Source organism: Falco naumanni, chromosome 9, assembly GCF_017639655.2.
Source record: "Falco naumanni isolate bFalNau1 chromosome 9, bFalNau1.pat, whole genome shotgun sequence".
In the NCBI taxonomy this organism is placed as follows: Eukaryota; Metazoa; Chordata; class Aves; order Falconiformes; family Falconidae; genus Falco; species Falco naumanni.
The window spans coordinates 9,722,233-9,741,948 of NC_054062.1; the positions used below are offsets into that span (position 1 = coordinate 9,722,233).

General features: G+C 54.9%; 1 protein-coding gene across 1 annotated transcript; it reads right to left on the reverse strand.

Annotated features, from left to right (window-relative positions):
• Window positions 1-44: 44 nt before the first annotated feature.
• Window positions 45-14,284, reverse strand: PLPP7 (phospholipid phosphatase 7 (inactive)). Its single transcript, XM_040607391.1, has 2 exons — window positions 13,377-14,284; window positions 45-902 (listed from the first exon to the last, which is right to left on the reverse strand). The coding sequence occupies exons 1-2, from the start codon at window positions 13,825-13,827 to the stop codon at window positions 538-540; spliced, it is 816 nt and encodes a 271-aa protein (XP_040463325.1). The 5' UTR covers window positions 13,828-14,284; the 3' UTR covers window positions 45-537.
• Between the last annotated feature and the right edge of the window lie 5,432 nt (window positions 14,285-19,716).

Below are 19,716 nucleotides of genomic sequence, written 5' to 3' on the forward strand. Positions count from 1 at the left end.
ACGGGTTTTTGTTCCTCCCCTCATGATAAGAACCAAACAGGGCAGGATTTTTACGATTATTTATTATCTGTGAAGTGCCGGCAGTGTCCTGACTCTGTACAAGACACAACTGCTGGGCTTACAAAAAGAAAAAGCACTGTGGCCAAAATCATTTAGCCTCAAAAAAGTTAATGAAGATGTTCTCAGGAAGCTTTCAGGCGCTGCCCATCCTGAAGACATCTCAAGGTGCCAATGTGAACCCCCTAAACTAGGCAGACATGTAGCTCATTTCTCTGACCCGTAAAGCTTAATTAAGTTGCTGTCCAAACATAGCTTGAGAATAGGGCCAAAACACAGGTACGGCCCTTGACTGCTAAAACCCAATCCATTGTAATAAACGTATTTTTTTTTTCCCCCAGGTGGGGAAGCAACATTAAAAAACGCCACTACTCGTGGAAGTTACAACTGCTTCCAACAGACAACATGTAGAAAATACTGGGAGGGAGACTCTTAAAGTATCCGCTAGTTTCCAGTGGAAAGGTGTCAAGTCCCCCATGTTCACCAGATTGATATCAACATCTGACACGTGTTGGAAGACATCCATATCAACTCCACCAGCCTGAACTGTAAGTAGCCAAAAACAAAGCCAGAGAGGACATCTGTGATGTGGTGCCGTCCGATCATGACTCGGGAGAAGCCCACGCAGAGGGCCCAGAGGACCAGCAGAATCCGGAGAGGAATGGCCAAGACCAGGTGGTTGAGGAAGAACTTGGAGAGCATGGCTGCTCGGCTGGCGTGCCCAGCTGGAAAGGCGTAAGTGTCCATGGTCAGGTAGTCCAACAAGCCAGGGTTGACATCATATGGGCCCTTCCGCTTGGCCAGCTTCTGCAAACCAGCCACAATCATGATGTCCAGGAGCAGGGCTACAAAACAAGAGATGAGGAGGAAAAGGTCAGAGACCAAAGCAGAGTCAAAGGCAGCTTTCAGGACAGAACATTCAAGGATTGTCACTGTCTTTAAATAAAGGTTTAGGTTCAGTTCCAGCCAGGTGTCCATGGTTCAGCTGTGCACAGCTCCTCCCCACCCTCAGGTCACCACCCAAATGTTAGTTAACCCTCCCAGTTCACCCATGGAGAAGGCAAGTGCCATTATCACCATCCCACAGAGGAGAAACCCAAACCACAGAGGCAAGCAATCTGCCTGAGGAGTTAGATAGGAACTGGTAAAGCTAAAATTAAAACTCTTCTGGCCCTCAAACCACCGAACCTGGATGTCTCTGTTTCTGTCTCTACCTCCATGCTTTAGGAACCCTGTGCAGAAAGGACATATCCCTGCTCGGGGCAGCTCTGTGCTGGGGTGCCCAGGCTGCAGGGAGCAGTCAGTGGGAGGAAAGGTGCCCCACAGCACTTGCTGGTGTCATCCCTTGTCCTCCCCCAAGCCCACCACCTCCCTCCTGCCCAGGGCCAGCCCGGGGGGCTGCGCCGCACCAGCAGATTTCACTAAGGGAAGAGCACTAAGAGGCAGCGAGCCGAGGGGAAAGCCGTGCAAGAAAAAGGGCTTCTGCATTAGAAACAGCTCCTCGGTGCGTTGAAGCGGAGGGTGGGTGACATTCTCCTAAATGCCCCCCACCTGTCCCTCTTTGTCGAGGTGCTGAACACCTGCAGGCCATTTCTTGTTTCTACTGGCCTCTTGCTTCCTGTGGCTTTCTCCCTGCGAGTCACCCCATGCACCCCCTTCCCTATACAAACGTGACTGGGGGGTAACACGCCCCCCAGCCCCCGCAAGCTCAGGCTTGTGGCAGCAGAGGGATCATCACTGCAGCTGCAGGTCTCAATTTGGGAGTGAAACCCAGCAGCACTTATCTCCATCCTCCTCCTCTTCATCCCACCCCCCTTTGCCCTAGCCGACAGGTACTGTCATTTCAATTTCCTAGCATTGATTTTGTTTTTCTTTAATCCCTCCATTTGCTTTTCCCCAGTCCTCCAAATTAGAGTGCCGATTTCAGCTCCTCGCAGCAATGACAAGGAAATATATACCATCAGGAGCACAGCCTGCTCCCTCGGCAGGAACACGAGGGGCCAGTTGCCTGGTTCCCAGGCCCTGATGAAGACCATTCCTTGAGAGCTGACAAGGTTTCAGGAGGATGGATGGAGTGCGGCAGCGGCGGGGCTGGGAAATGAGATGGCACATCCAAGGCAGGCAACTCCTCCTGCCTGCTTGGCACCTGGCAGGAGCTGGGAAGCACGAGCTGTCACTGTCACTGTCACGGCGGCTCTGCTCGCCCTCCCGCAGTGTGCCACCCCTGCGCAGCCAGCCCCCGGCATCGCTTCGGGAAGGAGCTGGTAGTTATCCTGAACAAACTCTCTCCTTATGGGAGGGCTAGTTTTCTTCCTTGTCTGCAGGACATCTTGCATGGGGAAGAGGGACAGCAGGACCTCCCTGGACCTCCTGCCCACCAGGTCCTGCCTGAGCCACCCCTGGGCTCTCGGAGCTGTGGAGGGGAGATGGAGCAGAGGAAAAGGTCTGGGCACCAGCTCCTTGCTGCTGGGAACGGCGGTGCCGGCAGCAGCAGGATGCCAAGTTAAACACACCAAGAGGCAGGAGGCTGACACGAAGGAAAGGTTCATAGGTGGCATCTGAAACGAGGTGGCGAGGCTGCAGGTGGCAGGGGATGCCAGGAGGCTGGTCACACCACCGGCCCTGGAGCAGTAGCAGTGGGCTCAGGAGGACAAGGACAGCCAGGGACCCTGCACAGAGGCCGCCTGACGTGACCTGCAGATGGGGGAGGGGGGTCAGGGAGCAGGGGAGGTCTGCAGCCCACGGCGGGGGACCCTAGCACTCAGCACAGCAGTTCTCTGCATTTTGAGATTTGCTGATACTTTTTTTTTTTTTTAGGGGCTCGCTGGCAAGGAGAAAGGGAGAGAGGAATTTCAAACAGGCTGCAGAGCCCTGGAGCAGCCACTCGCCGCGGGTTCCTGTTGAGGCCGAGTGCCGGCAGCTGGGCTTGCAACCACCAAGGGCAACGAAGTGCTGGGGCTGGCTGGCCATTACGGGGCCACCTCGCTGCAGCTGGGTGGCCATATGGCTCTGCTCATGCCAGGCTTCCTAAATCACCCCAGCTCGGCTCCTCACCCCACCAAGGTGACCTCCCCCCCCCAGTGCTTCAGGAGCTGATTTTCAGAGCTCATCAGCTGCGTTGCCCATCAGTCCCATCCCACCCTGGACAAGAACTGGGCGAGAGCTGAAGCTCTGGGATGTGATCTTGGGAGCCCAGGCTTGCGCAGTTACGTCAGAGAGACGATGCACCAGTGCTGCCAAGAGAAGACTCTGGCCCAAGCTGCTGCTGCTGACTTCAGCAGCTGATGGCATTGCTGACGAGCCCAGCCAGGGCTCAGGAACCAGCCTGGGCACCCCAAAGGATCCCCAGTGTCTCCTCCATGGTCTCCAATATACCCATTACAGACAATTGCCCACCAAATCCACCCATCCGTCAGTAGCACAAACGTCATGTGCTTTAGCGGTGCGTGGTATTCATCATCGTCCGTCAGTATTTTGCACTTACAAGATTTTTTTACGGTCAAAGGTGATGTCAGGGCAACTTGAGGGATGCAGGCATGTATGCATGGAGATGTTCAGGGCATGGAGAACAAGCCAAAGAGCTGTTTTAATAATCCTTTCATTCAGAGGATGAATAAAATGGGCCTTCAGTACTGTTAGGTTTGATTTTTGTCAAGTGATGCACAGAAAGCAGAAAGCCTCGTTTGCCTACATTTCAAGATCTGAAGGCATGACAGCATTAAAACTGGGGGTTAATTTGCCGTTAAAAGAAAAAACCAAAGATCCCTCTGTCTGGTGCTTTTTCTGTCACTTCCCCTTGCACTTTCTGTTCCTTCCATGAAGCAACTTATTTATGAAACAGCCCCAGCAGCCTGCCCTGCCCTGGCCCCCAAGGCACAGGGGGGTCCCACCGCCCTCGCCCAGCTCTGGGTCTCAGCAGAGCCCCCGCGAAGCCTCAGGGAGCTGCTGCACCCCTGCCTGCTCCTGCTGCTGCTGCTGGCGGCCAGGCGCTGCCAGAGTGAATCAGCACGCAGCACTGCTGCTGACAGCGCTGCCAACGGCCCATCCTTCAGGAACAGAGACAGTGCCGGCACTCAGCACCCCCAGCTCAGGCCCTATTCCCTTGCAACTCCTTGACCTACATAGCCGCTGCGACTTTGGCTCGCTTGCTTTTTCCCCTTAATGCAAACCAAATCCTCCCCCCTCAGGCGGGTACATCCATGCTAGCATCACGCAGCAGCGAAGGGGTTAACTTTCTTATAGGTATCCTTGGTGGGTCCAGCTGCAGGTGGGTGTCTGCACCGGGAAAGGTGCCTGCTGGCTACCAAAGCGGCTGTATCGGTAGCCCCTTAGCCTTGCACTTGCCAGCACAGCCCCAGCCACCTGCAAACTGCCATTGTCACCTTCGGTGTGCCCTTCCCCTGTCCCTAACAGAGACGTGCAAACCCGAAGGCTGGAGGAGATCAGAAGGGAGCCTGCAGCTGATTTACCAGCCTGCACTTACGCAGCGCTGCTCTCTGGAGACAGACAGACAGGGCTGTCATTGGCGTAGCAGAGGTGGCAGAGTGCCACCTGACCGAGGGACGAGATGAGCAAGAAATTTTACTTTTAAGCGTTTTTTCATCATGCCCTTCCCCCAGATCCAGGTAGCACTGGATTTAAAACAGAGGCAGTGCTGGATGTAAAATCCAGGTAGCATTGGATTCAAAAGAGCAAAGAAAAGATTAGCTCTGGTCCATCGCTCCTTTCACATTTTTCTGAAAAAGATCCAGAAGTTCCCCTTTGACCCGGCGTTAAGGGAAACAATCCTCCAGATTTCCACTGCAAAACCATCCCATCACAAAAAGCTCTATTAACATCTAAATATTCCTTAAAGCACAAAACCAAAGAGCAAGTCTTGTCTGCCTGCGACAATTTTAGCATCAGAGATCACCTTGGTATTGTAAATAGCCAACATCTGGCATCAGACGCACAGTAAATGAGCTGAAAGTGAGCCCCCTGGGCAGACGTTTTATATCTATTAATAAGAAAAGGAAAACAATTACCTGCCTTGCTCCTACCACCAAATGTTAGGAGCCCATTAAAAGCGGAGAGGCGAGTGGAGCGTCGAGCCGAGCGCAGGTAGGGCGCAAGGGGGACAAACCTGCAGCATCATCATGGCAGAACCAAGCCAAACCCCAAAGCCCGTATTTAAGAGAAGTTGAGACACGTAGATGTCCCCTGTCACCGTGAGGTGCTTCCTGCCCCAGCGCGCACGGTGTCATCTCTGTTGCCATCCCTTATGGAGGGGGATATCGAAGAGGTTGAGGATGGGGTAAAGCAGCATTTGGGGGCATCACCTGCCCCAGTTCAGAGCCAGGCAGGGTCTCCAGGGACGGAGGCAGATTCCAGCTGAGGTGTTCATATAAACATGTTATCAAAACTGCAGCTGGAAAACAATCTGGGGGCAGCGCTGAGGAGGAAAAATGGAGAAAGCCAGAAAAGCCCTTGGCCTTGGCTGCTGCTGCAACAGCGACTCACATGACTTCATGCACATGGGGCTGCTTGGATGAGACAAGGCTGATCTCCAGAGCCCAGCCTGTAAGATCAGAAACAGAAACAGAGCCACAAGCTGGACTCAGCTTCCCAGAACGGTGGTTGAGCAAGCGAGGAGAGGAAAAGAGGAAGGTAAATGCCCAGGAATGAAGAGCAAGCCCATCCCCTGAGCTCAGAGGCACCCAATCGTGGGAGCAGATGTGCATCGGGAAAACCACTCTGCCCAGCCCCAGCACCATTTTAAAGCAGAGCCAAGCTGGCAATAACGCATTGCCTGGGCTTCAGGGCCTGCAGCCTGCTCGGACCCGCGTCCTGCCACGCTGGACACCACGCCAGCTCTGCTGAGATTGCATGTGCTCCCCATTGCAGCTGCTGGGGCCACAGGTAGGGCCAAGGCTGGCTTTGGAGGTCCTGTATTTCCCAGATTAGCCAAACACACTCAGCAGTGAGCCCTGGACAAGGTTTCCCAGGAAAGTTTCTTCTGCTCCATAATTAGATTTCATAATTTATTCCCATTTTTCTCTTTACTTACATGCCACCCCCTACTGCTTCTGAACTTCCCAAATCTCCCGCAGGCATTAGGCTCCGCGACCTGGAAAATGAGTCGTTTGCAGCATTGACTAGTTGACATTAATGAAAGATGCAGGTTTCAAAAGCTCCTTCACCTTCTCGCTGGTGGAGTTGGTGGCAGCTGGAAGAGGTCCACTCCTCTGGAAATGAACTCCTCTACTCCATTTCCTTCCCCAAATGTGGTACTATTAGGTGTAACAGCTGACAAAAGGCACAGATGGCATGACACATTGAAGAACCAATGAATCAGACACTGTGGTGTTTTGAGGGAAGGTTATTTTTTGGCTGAACAAGCAGCAGCGTGGGGTAAGTGGCCACAGGGAGGTGAAAAAACGGTGGAAAGCAGCATTGTGCAATTAATTAAAAAAAACCCAAAACAACAACTAAAAATAGACCCGCTATATCCTAGATGATTAGAAACAGCCCTGAGTTCAAACGCAGGCTGCCTGGAGTTCTCCCCTTGGAAATAAGGTGCCCCGGGAGGTGGGCAATTTGTGTATCAGCATCAGTTACTGCGTGGGGCTGCCTGGCTGGGGCTGAGACGTAGGTGAGGGTGAGCACAGAGAAAAGGGCTCGTGCTGGCAGGGAAAATGAGCTGAGCAGCACCCAGGATGGTTCAGCTGCCACTCCCTGAAGGGCTTCGATAGCTCCCAAAGCCCCTGTGCACGATGGCAGCAGCGCAGGTAACATCAGCACGTCCACACTCACAGGCACAGCGGCACCGTGCAGGATGAGCTGGAGGAAGAAAACTGCCCTGGGCTGATGACCAACAGCATTTCCCACCCACAGACGCTGGGCTCCTTGCTCAGGCTCTGTGCTGCTTAGGCCTGTATTTACACCCCGCTGCCTTCAGTAAGGCAAACTGGAAAAAATAAATAATAATTGTGACTGATGCTGTGGTGCTCAGAGGGCCTCCAGCCATCACCCCTCACCATGCATTAGACCTGGATAAGGTATGCCTGCCAGCATCCCTGTACAGACGGAAACGGAGAGCAAGACCAGAGCTGTGTTCCAGGTGAAAACATGAAGATATCTTCTTCAGGGGAGGAAAAAGAGATGGTTCATCTGATTCCCCTCTCCCAGCCCCATCCTCCACCATGCCTGGCCCAAAGCAGGATACCCAATAGGCTCTCCCTGCCCGCCACTCCTCCCAGTGACTCACTTTGCTGCCCAGAGCTCCTCCACCTTCCCCTTCCCAAGCCCTGCTCCTGCCAAGGCTTGTTAGAAGCAAACACACTCACCCATTGCTTGGCATCTCCCTTCGGGCCAGAGCCTGCCTCAGCTTCTCCAGCTGGGCTGGCTCTGCCTGAGCAAAACAGCTACTGTCCCCTCCGAGCTCCAGGCAGGGGCAATGGGAAGCTGTTCCCAGAGTGACAGACAGCAGGATGACTCATTTCCCATGTTTATTCCCCCTCTTCCCATTCAACAACCCTCATACTTCTTTTCTCTTTCTCTCTGCATTCAGACTCTGGAACATTTTGCCTGCTCGCTCCCTGTGCGAGGGCTGGATTTCAGCTGACTGCAGTTTCCCCAAGGGCTGCATGCTGATGGCTGCAGGGCTCACAGCATCCTCAGCACCGAGCAGCCGGCCAGGACCTGGGTTCCTCGATGCTGCCCAGTACCAAGAGGCTGATCAGACCACGGCTCTGATAGAGACCCTACACAGGTCCCTGGAAATACCCTCCTGCCTGTGCCAGCCACACTCAGCTGGGTCCCAGCCTGTCACTGACTGTCCTTTATCTGAAGGGACACTGCAGGCTTGCAAGCCTGCCCTGCAGTGAACAGTATGCGTTTGCTACAGAGGAAGCAGGCGAGGAAGGGAAGGGGGGCAGGGAAGCCAGGAGAGCTGGGCATCACTTGCTGTTCAGAGATGCCTGAGCTCATCAGCTGCGAAGGGTTGAAGCGTGAGGATGGCACCCACCAAAGGACCAGGATCTTTAACTGCTGTGTCTGGGAAGGACAACCAGAGACAGATTAACAGCCTGATGTGGTGAAGAGGGGAATATTTAGCGCTATGCTGGACCTTTGTCTAGGTGCAGGATGCAGGGAGTGGGCATCTGTGTTGTTCCCTCTGCCTGGCACCCACCGTGGGTCACTCATGCCAGTTACTTGGCATTTAAACATTCCCACCTCGCTGGGCAGACATGCTGCAAACTTGCTGAGACCTCAGCGGACGCTGGCAGGGCTGGGAGGGGAGCAGGACAGGGGCCGACCCTCCCCCGAGAGCCAGGTTTTACAAGGAGGGGATGGTTCATGCAGGGCGCCGGCTCCCGAACTGCTCTCCCCTACCCTGCCGAAATGTCGTCTGCCCTGTCTAGCTCAGAAAATCCTCAGCCTCACAGTGGGAAAATGAAAGGGGAAAAAATAAGACACATCTGGCCCAAAACCATCTCTGGGGCTCTCAGCTTAGCAAGCTCCGCTGCATACGGACTGATCCATCTGCCGTGCAACTCCCTGGCCTCTCTGCCCGGTCTGGGCTGCCGAGCCCCGAGGCTTGACAGGATGAGCTTGGCTGTGCTGCCTGGGCATTTAATCTACTCAGTGACCTTTACCAGCAGCGGGCTGTACAATCTGGATTTTCACCACACAGGCTCCAAAGAAAGGCACGACAACACATGAAGCACCTCGGCATTGTTAAGGCAGGGTCAGTGGGGTCTTGAGGGGCCTGGTGAAGGCATTTCTCGCTCCCTTTCCTTCCTAACACACCACCTCCCTGCCAGTTTGGTCTTGCTTTGGAAGCTGCTGGGGTGGGACTGCAGAGTCCTGGCCATATCTATGTATATATAAATATTTATATGTATTTTTAAATAAATATATGTATGGCTTAGGATAAAGTCACAGGTCTGCAGGGGACTGTGCCTCAGAACATCACGGCTTAACTCCCAGCCAGCCTAAAGCCAGGTCAGCGTTCAGGGAGAAGGCTGGAGAGAGCAACAACTGCCTCTTGCTGACCTTCAGGAGCAAAGCGTCCCCAGGTTCCCCTCCTCTCCTCTTGCTGCGGCAAGCCACCCACCCTCAGCCTGCCACGCCGCTCACAACCATACGTCCGCACCCCGCGGCACTGCTCTGCTTGATGGCAATAAATGCTTAGTGACAGCACCAACGAGCCAACCTGCCCCTCAGAAGTAGGATGCAGAGCCAGCCGGGGGACGGCCGGGGACTGGGACCACTGTCACTGAGGCAGCAGCCAGAGACGACCAGGGCTTTCCCTCCTCCTGGGCTGAATACCTACTTCAGAACGCCATGGCCAAAGCAGAGCCTGTTAACGGCTGGTGTTTCAAACCCAGCACAAATACCTATTTTATGTGCAAGGGTTAAGCAAGCAGCTACCTTCTGACAGTGAAGGCGTGCAGCCGGACTGCAGATAACTAAACGAGGTGGCAATTTGGCTCTCAACACAATAGGTGGACTTCACTGGAGCGACCGCTTTGAGTAGCTGACCGTATCCCATTGCCATCAAAAGCTGACCGTATCCCGTCCCCATCAAAAGCTGACCGTATCCCATTGCCATCAAAAGCTGACCGTATTCCATCCCCATCGCAGTAAGAAAGTGCCTGGACCTGGAAAGACCATCAGTCTAACAAGATCAATCTGATTAGCTTAATAAATAGGAGGTGAAAAATGACTTGAGCACTATCCAAAATATTGAAAGGCAGAAGAGATGTTGGCTAAAAGAGAAATTCAGCTGAAGAGACAAGGGTATGCAGTCGCAATGAAGGGAAGAGTCAAACTAAGAGCAAGGCGCTTGTGAGAATACCTACCACTGCAGTAATACAGAAATGGTTCTGACAAGTTCACCCTCACTTGTAATTGTACATCAGATTGAGTGTTTGGGTTTTTTCCCTTAACAAATTGAACAGGAATAAATTAAGGGATGTGCTACAGCCTGTATTTTGCCGTGGGTTAGATCAATGATCCAAATGTTCTTTGCTGGCTTTGCAGTCAATGAATCACTAAATTTGGATCCACATCCTCACCAGATGGATCAGAACCAGAAACCGAGGTACTGCTTCCCCCAGGGTTTAATGGGGTTTCTGTCTGGTGCTGAAGGAGATCTGGGAATTTTAGTGGAAGTTTTATATGTTTTCCCCTTGAATGCCCAACTGCCACGTTCAAATGATTTTTGAAGCACCTCAGTTTTCATAAAGTCCTTGTGATTGCAGAGAGAATCTGGAACTGTCCTAAAAGTTCCAGCACTGGCAGACAAATAAAATGAACTCTAAAACCCAGGGGGTTTCCTGAGTTATGATTTTCTCAATTTGGCGGGGGGGGGTGGGGTGGGGTGGTGGGGCGGGGGGCGGGGGGTGCAGACTTTCTTCCTGACTCTTCAACAGCCAGGGCTGGCAATGCTGAGATAGTCTTCCTGAAAACACATTCTGGCAGAGGGCTTTTTACAGTGGGCACAGATAGCTGATTTCTTCCATCTTTTCAGTAACCGGCTGTAAGCATGCTTCTCTGGCTGTTTGGCATTTGCTGGAAAAGATTACGATGAGACGGAGAATCAATAAATTCCATCACAGATGACAAACATGGAGGGAGAACATTGCTTGGGGTTGCTAATCAACATCTGCAGTTGGGATGGACGGAGCATCCCTGGGTCAGAGCCCCTCACCTGAAATGCTCCCCCATGTGTTGGCAAAGCTCCTGCCAAGAGCTCCTCAGGCGCAAGTGCCCCCCCTCCATCCGCAGTGGTGCTCCTGCCAGGTTCCCGGTCCCATTTCAGCAGTCTCCTGTCTCCTCGCCTTGAAAGCCTGATTGCAAATCCTAAACAAGTGCTCTATGATGGGCTGGCTCCCTGCCCAGAGACTGCATCAGAAATTCTGCTTGATGTATCAAACTTAGCAAGCAGGGGGAAGGGAGGAAAGCCAGGGAGGTGAGGAAGGGGTACCATAGATAACCCCAGCTACCCTGCTTCCCTCTTCCCAGCAGACCTGGGGAAGCACCAGGAGGTTCCCTTCCCTTTGACATGTCCCTACCCAGGAGGGCTTCACACCACATTCTGATGGATTTGAACCACAGAAAAACAGCAGCGAGAAGGGCCAAGGATGCTGATGCAGCAGTCACGCCGTGCCCTTCCTACCCCCACAGCAGCCCACTTCTCATGGGACCCGTCCAGGTCCACCAGCCCCATGGTCCCCAGCCAGGTTCCTTCCTCCACCAGCAACGCAGGTATCACAGCAGCAGCTACTCGGATATTCAGAGTTTCTGCCTGCAATCTTAAATATCAAACCAAGGCCACACGCACAGCGGAGATCTGCTCTGTGGGGTGACACCAGTCCTGCTGAGGGAGCTCTGACAAGAGTCTCAGGGCACCGTGGCCTGTCCCACCAGTCAGTGCTGGCTCCTCGGAGGGCAAAGCGGAGCTCTTTGGAGGCTGCCAGACCGATGATCTGTCAAGCCAACACTGTCAACTAGTCCTTCAAACAATTTAACTATTTTCTTTCTTGCTGAGCAAAGAAGAGGGATGGCAGTAGTGTATCTAGGCAAGGAAGCCAGACTTCAGAAGGCACCCGAGTTGTCCCCAGGCACCACATTTTTGCTCGGGAGACCTGGAGATGCAGGTAGTGGTGCAGGGCTGAGCTCTCCTGGCGACCGCCCGATACTCAAAGTTTTAGCACGACCCAGAGGTGGCTTTATATTTGGCCTCCTCACACGGCAACAGAAGGGCGAGAAAACCTTTCCGGGTTTTAGCCAAAGGTGGCATTAGCTCTGTATAAGGGTCTCAAATATTTTGGAGTCAAAGAGGTTTCAGGCTCTAAAACCATCAAAGGCTCTCGGGTCAAGAGACACCTGGAAACTGTGCCGGTTGATATTAGTCACCCACTATTTCATCCTCGTGCCCTTTTAAGTGGAGCTTCTTTTCTCGGTGAGAAGTTGACCCAGCGCACCGAGGAGCCCCTGGAAGAACTGCTGACGTTGGCAAGCTCTGCATCACGCTGATGCTATTCTGGCTTCTTCCCTGTGATGGCCTCCCTTCATTAGATGTCACAGCACGAGGACAGCCTCTTTCAAAGGCAGAGGGGAGAAAAGGCAACAACCACTGTGCTTGTCAAGCCAGTTCAGCGCAATCTTCGCCACCTCTGAAGGATGAACTTGTTAAAAAAACAAACCAGGGCCATGTTGCAGAGCAATATCATGTTGCAGTCAGTCCTTGCGGCCTTTCCTGAGGTGCCTCTGAAATAAAATGTCCCTATGTCCCCCCAAAAGGCTCCCTGAGAAGCAAAGGCCTAAATCCAGTGTTTTTAGTTTCTCTTACCAACCAAAAGCGGGAGCTCTGACGGCTGTGGTTTTGGGGTGGGTGAAACACCAGGGTGGCTCACAGCCAGATGAGACTGTAATTAGTCACAAGGAAAAAATACGATAACTGGGCCCCATGCCAAAGGCAGAAGAAGAGAGCAAGGTCCTCGTGTAGACATGGCCAGGGTGGGTTGAGGTCAGGATCTGAGGCAAGCCATGCCTAGAGCTCAGCCTGGTCGCTGGTGGGACATGGGTCCACACGGGTGGGATGGGCTCTGCTCAACTGGGAAGGCAACTCCTTTGACACATTCCAACCTCCAGAAACAAGGACACTGACCACTGCACGAGAAAGGACTAGCAAGAAAGCCAGAGAGATCCCAGCCCACCTGTGCAGCCTCTGGGTCAAATTAGTACATGGAAATGGGGACAGCAGCAAGAAAGGTCCTCAAGGGAAGGAGGATGCAAGATCTAACTGCAGCAGGGAAGGAGACAGGACTCCATCACGCGGTGGCTGAGACGTGGAGCCAGGGGCTGTTCAAGAAGGTGGTGAGGGGATGGAAATCTTTTTTTCCTCAAAGATATCCTCAGGAATTGATCAAGATACCAAAGATTAAAAACTTCATGTTTTCCCCACTTATCAAACCACCAAGGCAGATTAAACAATAGACACCGCTGCTGGTATCCACCTGCACATCACAGACCTTTTCTTGGTTTGACTGGACAACCCTGCCCCATGCAGGACCGAGGACCTGCCCCTACTCCATGGCTGTCACCAGCTACCAGGATTACTCCATCCCTCTCAGGTAACTTTTTGCTGCATCCATCGCCCGTGGTACCCAGGACTGAGACAGCCAGTAAGTGCAGCATTCACCCAAAGGTCACTCCCCGTTTCCTGACCACATCCGTGGCTGGGAGCAGCCAGAGGAGGAGTCCCAGTGCCGCTGTCCCTTGTGACCAGGGCTGGGCTTTCCCGGTGGGAAGGGAGGTTTGACACTCACCTAGCAGCAGGTTCATGAGGACCTCTTGGCCGGCCAGCGTGCTGCTCTTCACCAGGCAGATGAGCGTACCCGCAATCCAGGGGATGCCGTGCCCCGTTATCCCCAGGAGGTTGATCATGGAGCGGGCACCACCCCAGGAGGAGGCTCTGTTGGCACACACTCCCAGCCTCTTGGACATGCAGATATCGATGGCCAGCAGGGAGTTGAAGGCGATTCCCTTGAAGGAGGGGTTGAGCTGCATGCAGTCCTCTTCGGGCAGCTGCTGCGACTGCCTGCGCTCCTTGGGGTTGCTGTTCTGGGCACCAGCTGCCCCGGCCTGGCCGCTCTGCTTTCTGCCGGAGCTCCTGCTCTCCTGGTTCCCCTTCAAGGGCTGATTTAGGGAGAGGAACTCAGCCCTGTTGAGGACATTGTTCCTGTCTCTCGCCCTGGACCGCGGCTGGGATGCTGGCATTGCAGTCTCCCTTTAATGCAACCTGCTTTGCAAATACTGGGAAGGAGAGAAATTCCTCTTCTCCCTGCAGAAAGCTTCCCCCACTCCCACCCTCACGAGCTGTGAATTTGGGAAGCTACGAAGGTTCCCCTCTGTTGCAGTTGCCCCCAGCACAGACTGCAGCTGTTAAATATAGAGTAAGGAATGCACATGGCTGTTTACTTCGTGGGCCTAGCAAGCTTGGAAGGAAAATTAATGCCAGGCTTGGCAGCCACTCCAGTGCCAGGGAAAAAGGTTAAACAGCCAATAGATTGGAAGAAGAGGAGGGAAAAGCGTTGTGCCAAAGGTTGGTTGCTTCTGGCCTGGTCTATTTAAATCTTCCAATTGCTTATTCCCCTGGGCTGCAAGGGAAACTGGGAAATGTAGTTTTTTGCCTGGCAAGTCATATTTCAAGAGGACAGTCAGAGCTGGAGGAGATCACTGCCCCCCCCCCCCCCTCCCCCACCCCACCCCCCGGCAGCTGGTGCTGCTCCTAGGTGGGCTGTGCCACCCAGCGTTGCAAGCTCCATGGCTGGGTGTTGCGCGGGGGGTTCCCCCAGTGGGGGTCTCCCAGGGTATCTTCTTGATTTGTCCGTTCTGCACATCCCACCCCTTGCTAGGGCACCCCAAATACCACCTTCCTCTCCCTGGTATGGAAACCTTTCAAACACCACCAGCCCCATCCTCCCTCCCCGCACAGGGTGCATCCCTGTAGCACCTTCCATCACTCACCCTGTTCCAGGACCAAGGAGGAGCATCACCTGTCTCCTGATTAAAAAAGACACGGCGCCACTAATGAATTCCCATCCTCCTGCCCCCGGCGCTGAGCGTGGCCTCAATACCGCACGTTCCTGCCGTGTCATCCAGCAACGTGCATCCCACGCTGAAAGCAGGTGACAGGCGGTGCCTGCGTCCCCGCAGCAGCACAGGTACCAGCACAGGCATCGCAGGAAGGGGCGGAGGAAGGCTCAGGCCAGGCTCTGGGGAGCCCTCCTGCAGAGGACAGGGAGGACCTGCCATCCCTCCTGCCACAGCACATTGTGCTCCATCACTCTGTCCATGCACGGCTGCTGTCACCTGCCTACCCACACCCCACCGCAGCTGGGGCAAACCCCTCTGAGAATCCCCCACTCGCTGCTCACCACCGAGCCCTTGAGAACGTCCCGTCCGTGCTCGCCGCTCCAGTTTACAGACCTGAACGATCTTGCTGCAGTCCCTGAACTTCCATATCCACCTGTGCTGCCATCGCCCCGTTGCCTTCCCTGGGCAATGGGCTGTCGTGGCTCCACACCACCCATACGCTCAAGAAACTGGATTGTTCCTATGGAAATAGGCTGGAAACCCTCCATGGCAGAGAAGTGAAGATGAACATCGCACTGAGGAGCAGAACAGGCACATCTCGTGATGCCACGGACATTTACCTACACAAATGTCCAGTCACAGAGGTCAGTATTCGTACAGGTAACCCTGGGAATCAGGCATCCAGGTATCTTCAAAAGTCTCGTCCAAAATGTACTGGAGAGCTTAAGTGCTAAACATAAGGTGGTTCTTGGCATTCTAAGATAATAAAAATAAATTTGCACTCTTTGCACTTTTTTTCCACAGTCCTCAAAATCCTCTGGGCGACCCATGCATCCAGCCTGTGCCCAGCTGGCCGACAGGCCGGCCAGAGGCGAGAGCAGTGCTGGGCCAAGCAAGTGCCAGAGGTCTCGGGGAGCCCCTGCTCCTGGGCTATGCTCATATTTCCGTTCCTCAAAGGAAAATAATATACATCAATTTATTTCTGAATCACACCCTCCAGGAACCTACTCTTAGTCTGCGATGATGATCCCAGCTGGAGAAAGAGCTCATTCTCCCGTCAGACCCCCACCCACCCCATAAACCACAACCCCGTTGAGCTCAGGCACCATTTTGGGCTGCAGCAGCCCAGGAGCACGCACAGATGCTGCCACATCACCGACACCCACCGGCTCCCCTCTGATCCCCCGCTGAGCCACAGCATTCTCAAGCTATCGGGGAAGTCAGCACCCTGTCCCTATCTGCCGGACCTCATCCCGCCGCCTGGCTCCCAGGCATGTGGAAAATCTCAGCCTACCTGACACCAGGCGGGGAGATAACCGTCGTCACCGCTTTCACTTGGCTGTAGCCATCACCTCCCGGAGGGATGGATGGATGGATGGATGGATGGATGGATGGAGGGATGGATGGATGGATGGATGGATGGCCTCCCTCCTGCTCCCACTCCGTGCAGGGCTGCTGCTCTGCAGAGCTCTTTGCAAACAGAGGGTTAAAAGCGCTGGTGGCTGGGAGCCTGCAGGAACAGGGAGACTCATCTCTCCCGCCTGTCCAGCCGCTGTGCCGGGGATGCTGAGCTATTACTGAGCATGTTCCTCAGGAGCTGTCACGGGGAAAAAATACCTTGAAAGCCCTGGGAGTTAATATAATCTGGTGCCTGTCTCTGCTGCTGACACTGACATGAGGGAATTTCTCTGCCTTACACACAGAGCTGCCCCAGCCTCCCTGTGAGAATCCGGCCTCGCACCCCAGCACAAGTCCCCAGCGGGAAGGGGACGGAGCAAGAAGGGCAGCACAGCATGGATGCAGGGCCAGCAAACCCCTCGAAAAAGCGCAGTGGTTAAGGAAAACGATTTGGTCTCTCCTGCAGCCAGACAGGCTGTCACTGCTGGTCCCAGCTGGAGAAACCGAGCCCGGGAGGGAAACATCCCAGCTCCCCACAGTGGGGCCATGGCAGCACCGTCCTGCTGCGCCGCTCGCAGAACAGCCACACAACTGGGGGTTTATAAATATCCCCGCTAAACCTGTAGACAGGCTCCCTGCTCCAGCAGGGCTATTCCAGACCTGACACCTGATCCACAGGGTCATGAAGCACCTGGGAGGATGCCCAGACGGACAAATTTGGACAGACGAATCTGGCATGTTCCACATGCCCAGTTCGCTCGGCCCTGGCTGTGCTCCCTGCCTGCCTGCCCACCCCTGCCCGCGCGTGGGGCTTCGGCCCCTGGGGCTGGGGGCTGCCGGCACATTTCCCCATAGACCTGCAGCCACGCACGGCATCAGCAGCCAGCACGGCCACACTGACCACACTGGAGAGATGGGTGAGACAGGAGGGACAGCAACATCCCCTTTCTCTGCAGTTCAGTGGCAGCTTTGGTGCACCCTAGCCCCTGGCAGCGGCAGAGCGTCTGCGAGCAAACCTGCAGTCTTCCTGGGTGGGATTCTTCTAAAGGCAAAAAAGAAAGCTTGGCCAAAAATATATATATATATTATTCTGCAGCATTTACAGTGCCAGTCAGGCCCATTAGTGCGGCATAGCATAGCCTCTGGTGGGCTGCTTTTATTTGCCACTGCTCAAATGGTGCGAGGAACAGCCTGCCGCTCAGCAAACCTGGGAAACCTGCTGGAAGGACACAGAGGCACAGTGCAGGCCACGGTGCAACAGCAGGAACGGAGTACAGCCATGCTATGGTGAGACATGGACAGGTGCATCAAACGAGCAGCACAAGGAAACGCAACTCACGGCATCACCAGACACTCCTAATTCTTACTTATCACAGCTTGGCCTCATGTCTCCAGCAATTCCATCAGCCAGCACCATGCTCCCGGGCACGGGAACCGTTCTGCACAGGGTTTAATGCAGCCACTCCAGGGTGGAGCGTGCTAATGCCTTAATCACTCACAGCAGGGCGATGGAGACGGGCATGACCAAAACCCAAATAAAACTCCAGCTGAAGATAAGAAGCTGATTTAATTAGAATGAGATAATGCAATTTCCTAGTTGACCAGAACACCAGAGGCAGCCAAGCTGAAGCAAGACCTGGCTGAAGCTTCAGTGAAACGAGAGTCGCAGAATGTGCAGTTTCACCAGATTCACAATGCTCTGAGAAACTGTGACAAGCTTGTTTGAAAAGTGTGAAAGAGTCTTGGAAATGTCAAGGGATTTCAGCACCTTCTGGAGGCTGCTGAAGCAACTGGATATTTCGTTCAGAGATGCTCTTTTCACTTTTTCTTGTACTACATGATAGGAAGTTGTTTGCTTGTAACTTGCGTGTGGGTTTAGTTTTTATATCTGTTACAGGGCCGGTGACTGTAGTTGTACCCTTCACAGAGATTGGGAAGAAATACTTAGCCAAGGCTTTGAGAAATGTGCGGGAGAAAAATGTAACGATAGACTGTGCCTTTTCCACCTGCTGTGGGTGGAAAGAGGCAAATCTGCCTCCCCTCGTCCTGTAGCATTCCCTTGTCAGGATCACCCAGTAGCTCCGGTCTCTCCTACGCGCCTAGGGCAGGCAGCAAGCACAGGGTGCTGAAGCACACCAGGCACTGCCCGGAGCTGATCCAGCCCGCTGAGAGCACAGGATGGGAAAGACTGAGACATTTGCTTAGCTCTGCACCGCCATGCCATACCCCGAGTGGCACCAGCAAAACAATTTTTACCTCTTGGCTCCCCAGGTTTCCTATTTAGAGACGAGGGGGAGGACAGGCGCGCTCCCTGTGCAAGGCTGGGTGCGCAGCAGCTACCAGCGCGGAGCCGGACGCCTGGCCTGGTGCTCAGCTCTGCAAAGCTGGGCTCTGGGCTGGCTGATGGTCAGCAGGACCAGCCAGCAGCGTTACTCCTAAAACTGCCCGTAACAGGAGTTTACAACTTCCCCACAGGCCGCTGCTGCCTCAGAGGCTTCTCATCCCTCTTCCAGCTGCTCCTCAGTCCCTCCGCTGCCACTGCCACGGAGAGCTGCGCCTTGCTGCTTGCTCGAGTCACAGCCCTGCCAGCCTAGGGCAGGATAAGGGGACCATCCCCTTTCCCAAATCTACCGAGCAAGCTCCAGCTGGGAAACGAACATCTTAATCTGAAAAGCCAAGAGAAAATACACTGCAGTGTATTTATATATATATATATATATTATTTAAAAAAAAAGGGGGGGGGGGGCGTTTACAGCCCTCAAAACTACATTACCCACAATTCGCGGAGCCGCGGGAGGAAATGCTGGTTTTTGCAAAGGAGGTTTAGCTTCGGCAGCTGCAGTTGCACAGCGAAATACAGGGGATGGCGCGGGGGGGGGGGCGGGGGGGCCGGGGGCGCGGGCCGGGCCGCTGCAGCCGCTGTCGGGCGGCCGAACCCGGCGGGCGGCGGGGGCGGGCGGGGGCGCCGCGGGGCCGCGAGGCACTTTCTGCCAAAGTTTGACCCGGTTGCCTTTGCGATGCTGCGGCGGGGAGCGGAGCCGGAGCCCCCCCGCACCCCCCAGCTCCACCAGCGGGGCTGAGACCCGGCGCCGTCCCCGTATGCATGAATGTATTGCGAGAGAGGAAGCTTGCGGCAGCCAGGAGGCGGAGGCACCGATCCTGCTCGTCTCACCTCCCCGGGCATCTAGCAAAGAGGCGAAGGAAAAAAAAAAAAAAAAAAAAAAAAGAAGCGAGAGCAGGAGCCTCCCCCCCCCGCCCCCCCCCCCCCCCCCCCCCCCCGCCGCACCTCGCCCCCGCGCAGCGCAGGGACCCGGCGCGGTGCGCGGCGCCGGGGCTGGCGGCGCGGCCGGTGCTGGGCGCTGCTCCCCGCCGCCGCGGGATGCTGTGACGCCCTGCGGGAGCGCGGGGCCCACGCGTGGGGGGGCAGCCCCGCCGGCCGCCCATGAGCCCCGCCGGCTAAGCCGCAGCCGGCCCCGGCAGCGGGAGGAGGACGGTCGGGCACCCTGCGGAGAGCCGCTCGCCGAGGAGGAGGAGGAGGAGGAGGAAGACGGGGAGCCGCGGGGCCGGCGCCCCCCGGGCCGGTGCGTGGCGGCGGGATGTCACGGGCGGCGGTTCCGCGGCGCTGAGCGGGCGCGGAGCGGCGCGGCCCCGGGCGCGGAGCGGGGGAGGCTC

Bases quoted from the DNA above. Each gene is read 5' to 3' on its own strand.
- PLPP7 (XM_040607391.1), bottom strand. From the start codon at position 13,827: ATGCCAGCATCCCAGCCGCGGTCCAGGGCGAGAGACAGGAACAATGTC. The intron at 903-13,376 runs GTGAGTGTCAAA...CTTGTTTTGTAG, and splicing joins CCTCATGAACCTGCTGCTAG to CCCTGCTCCTGGACATCATG.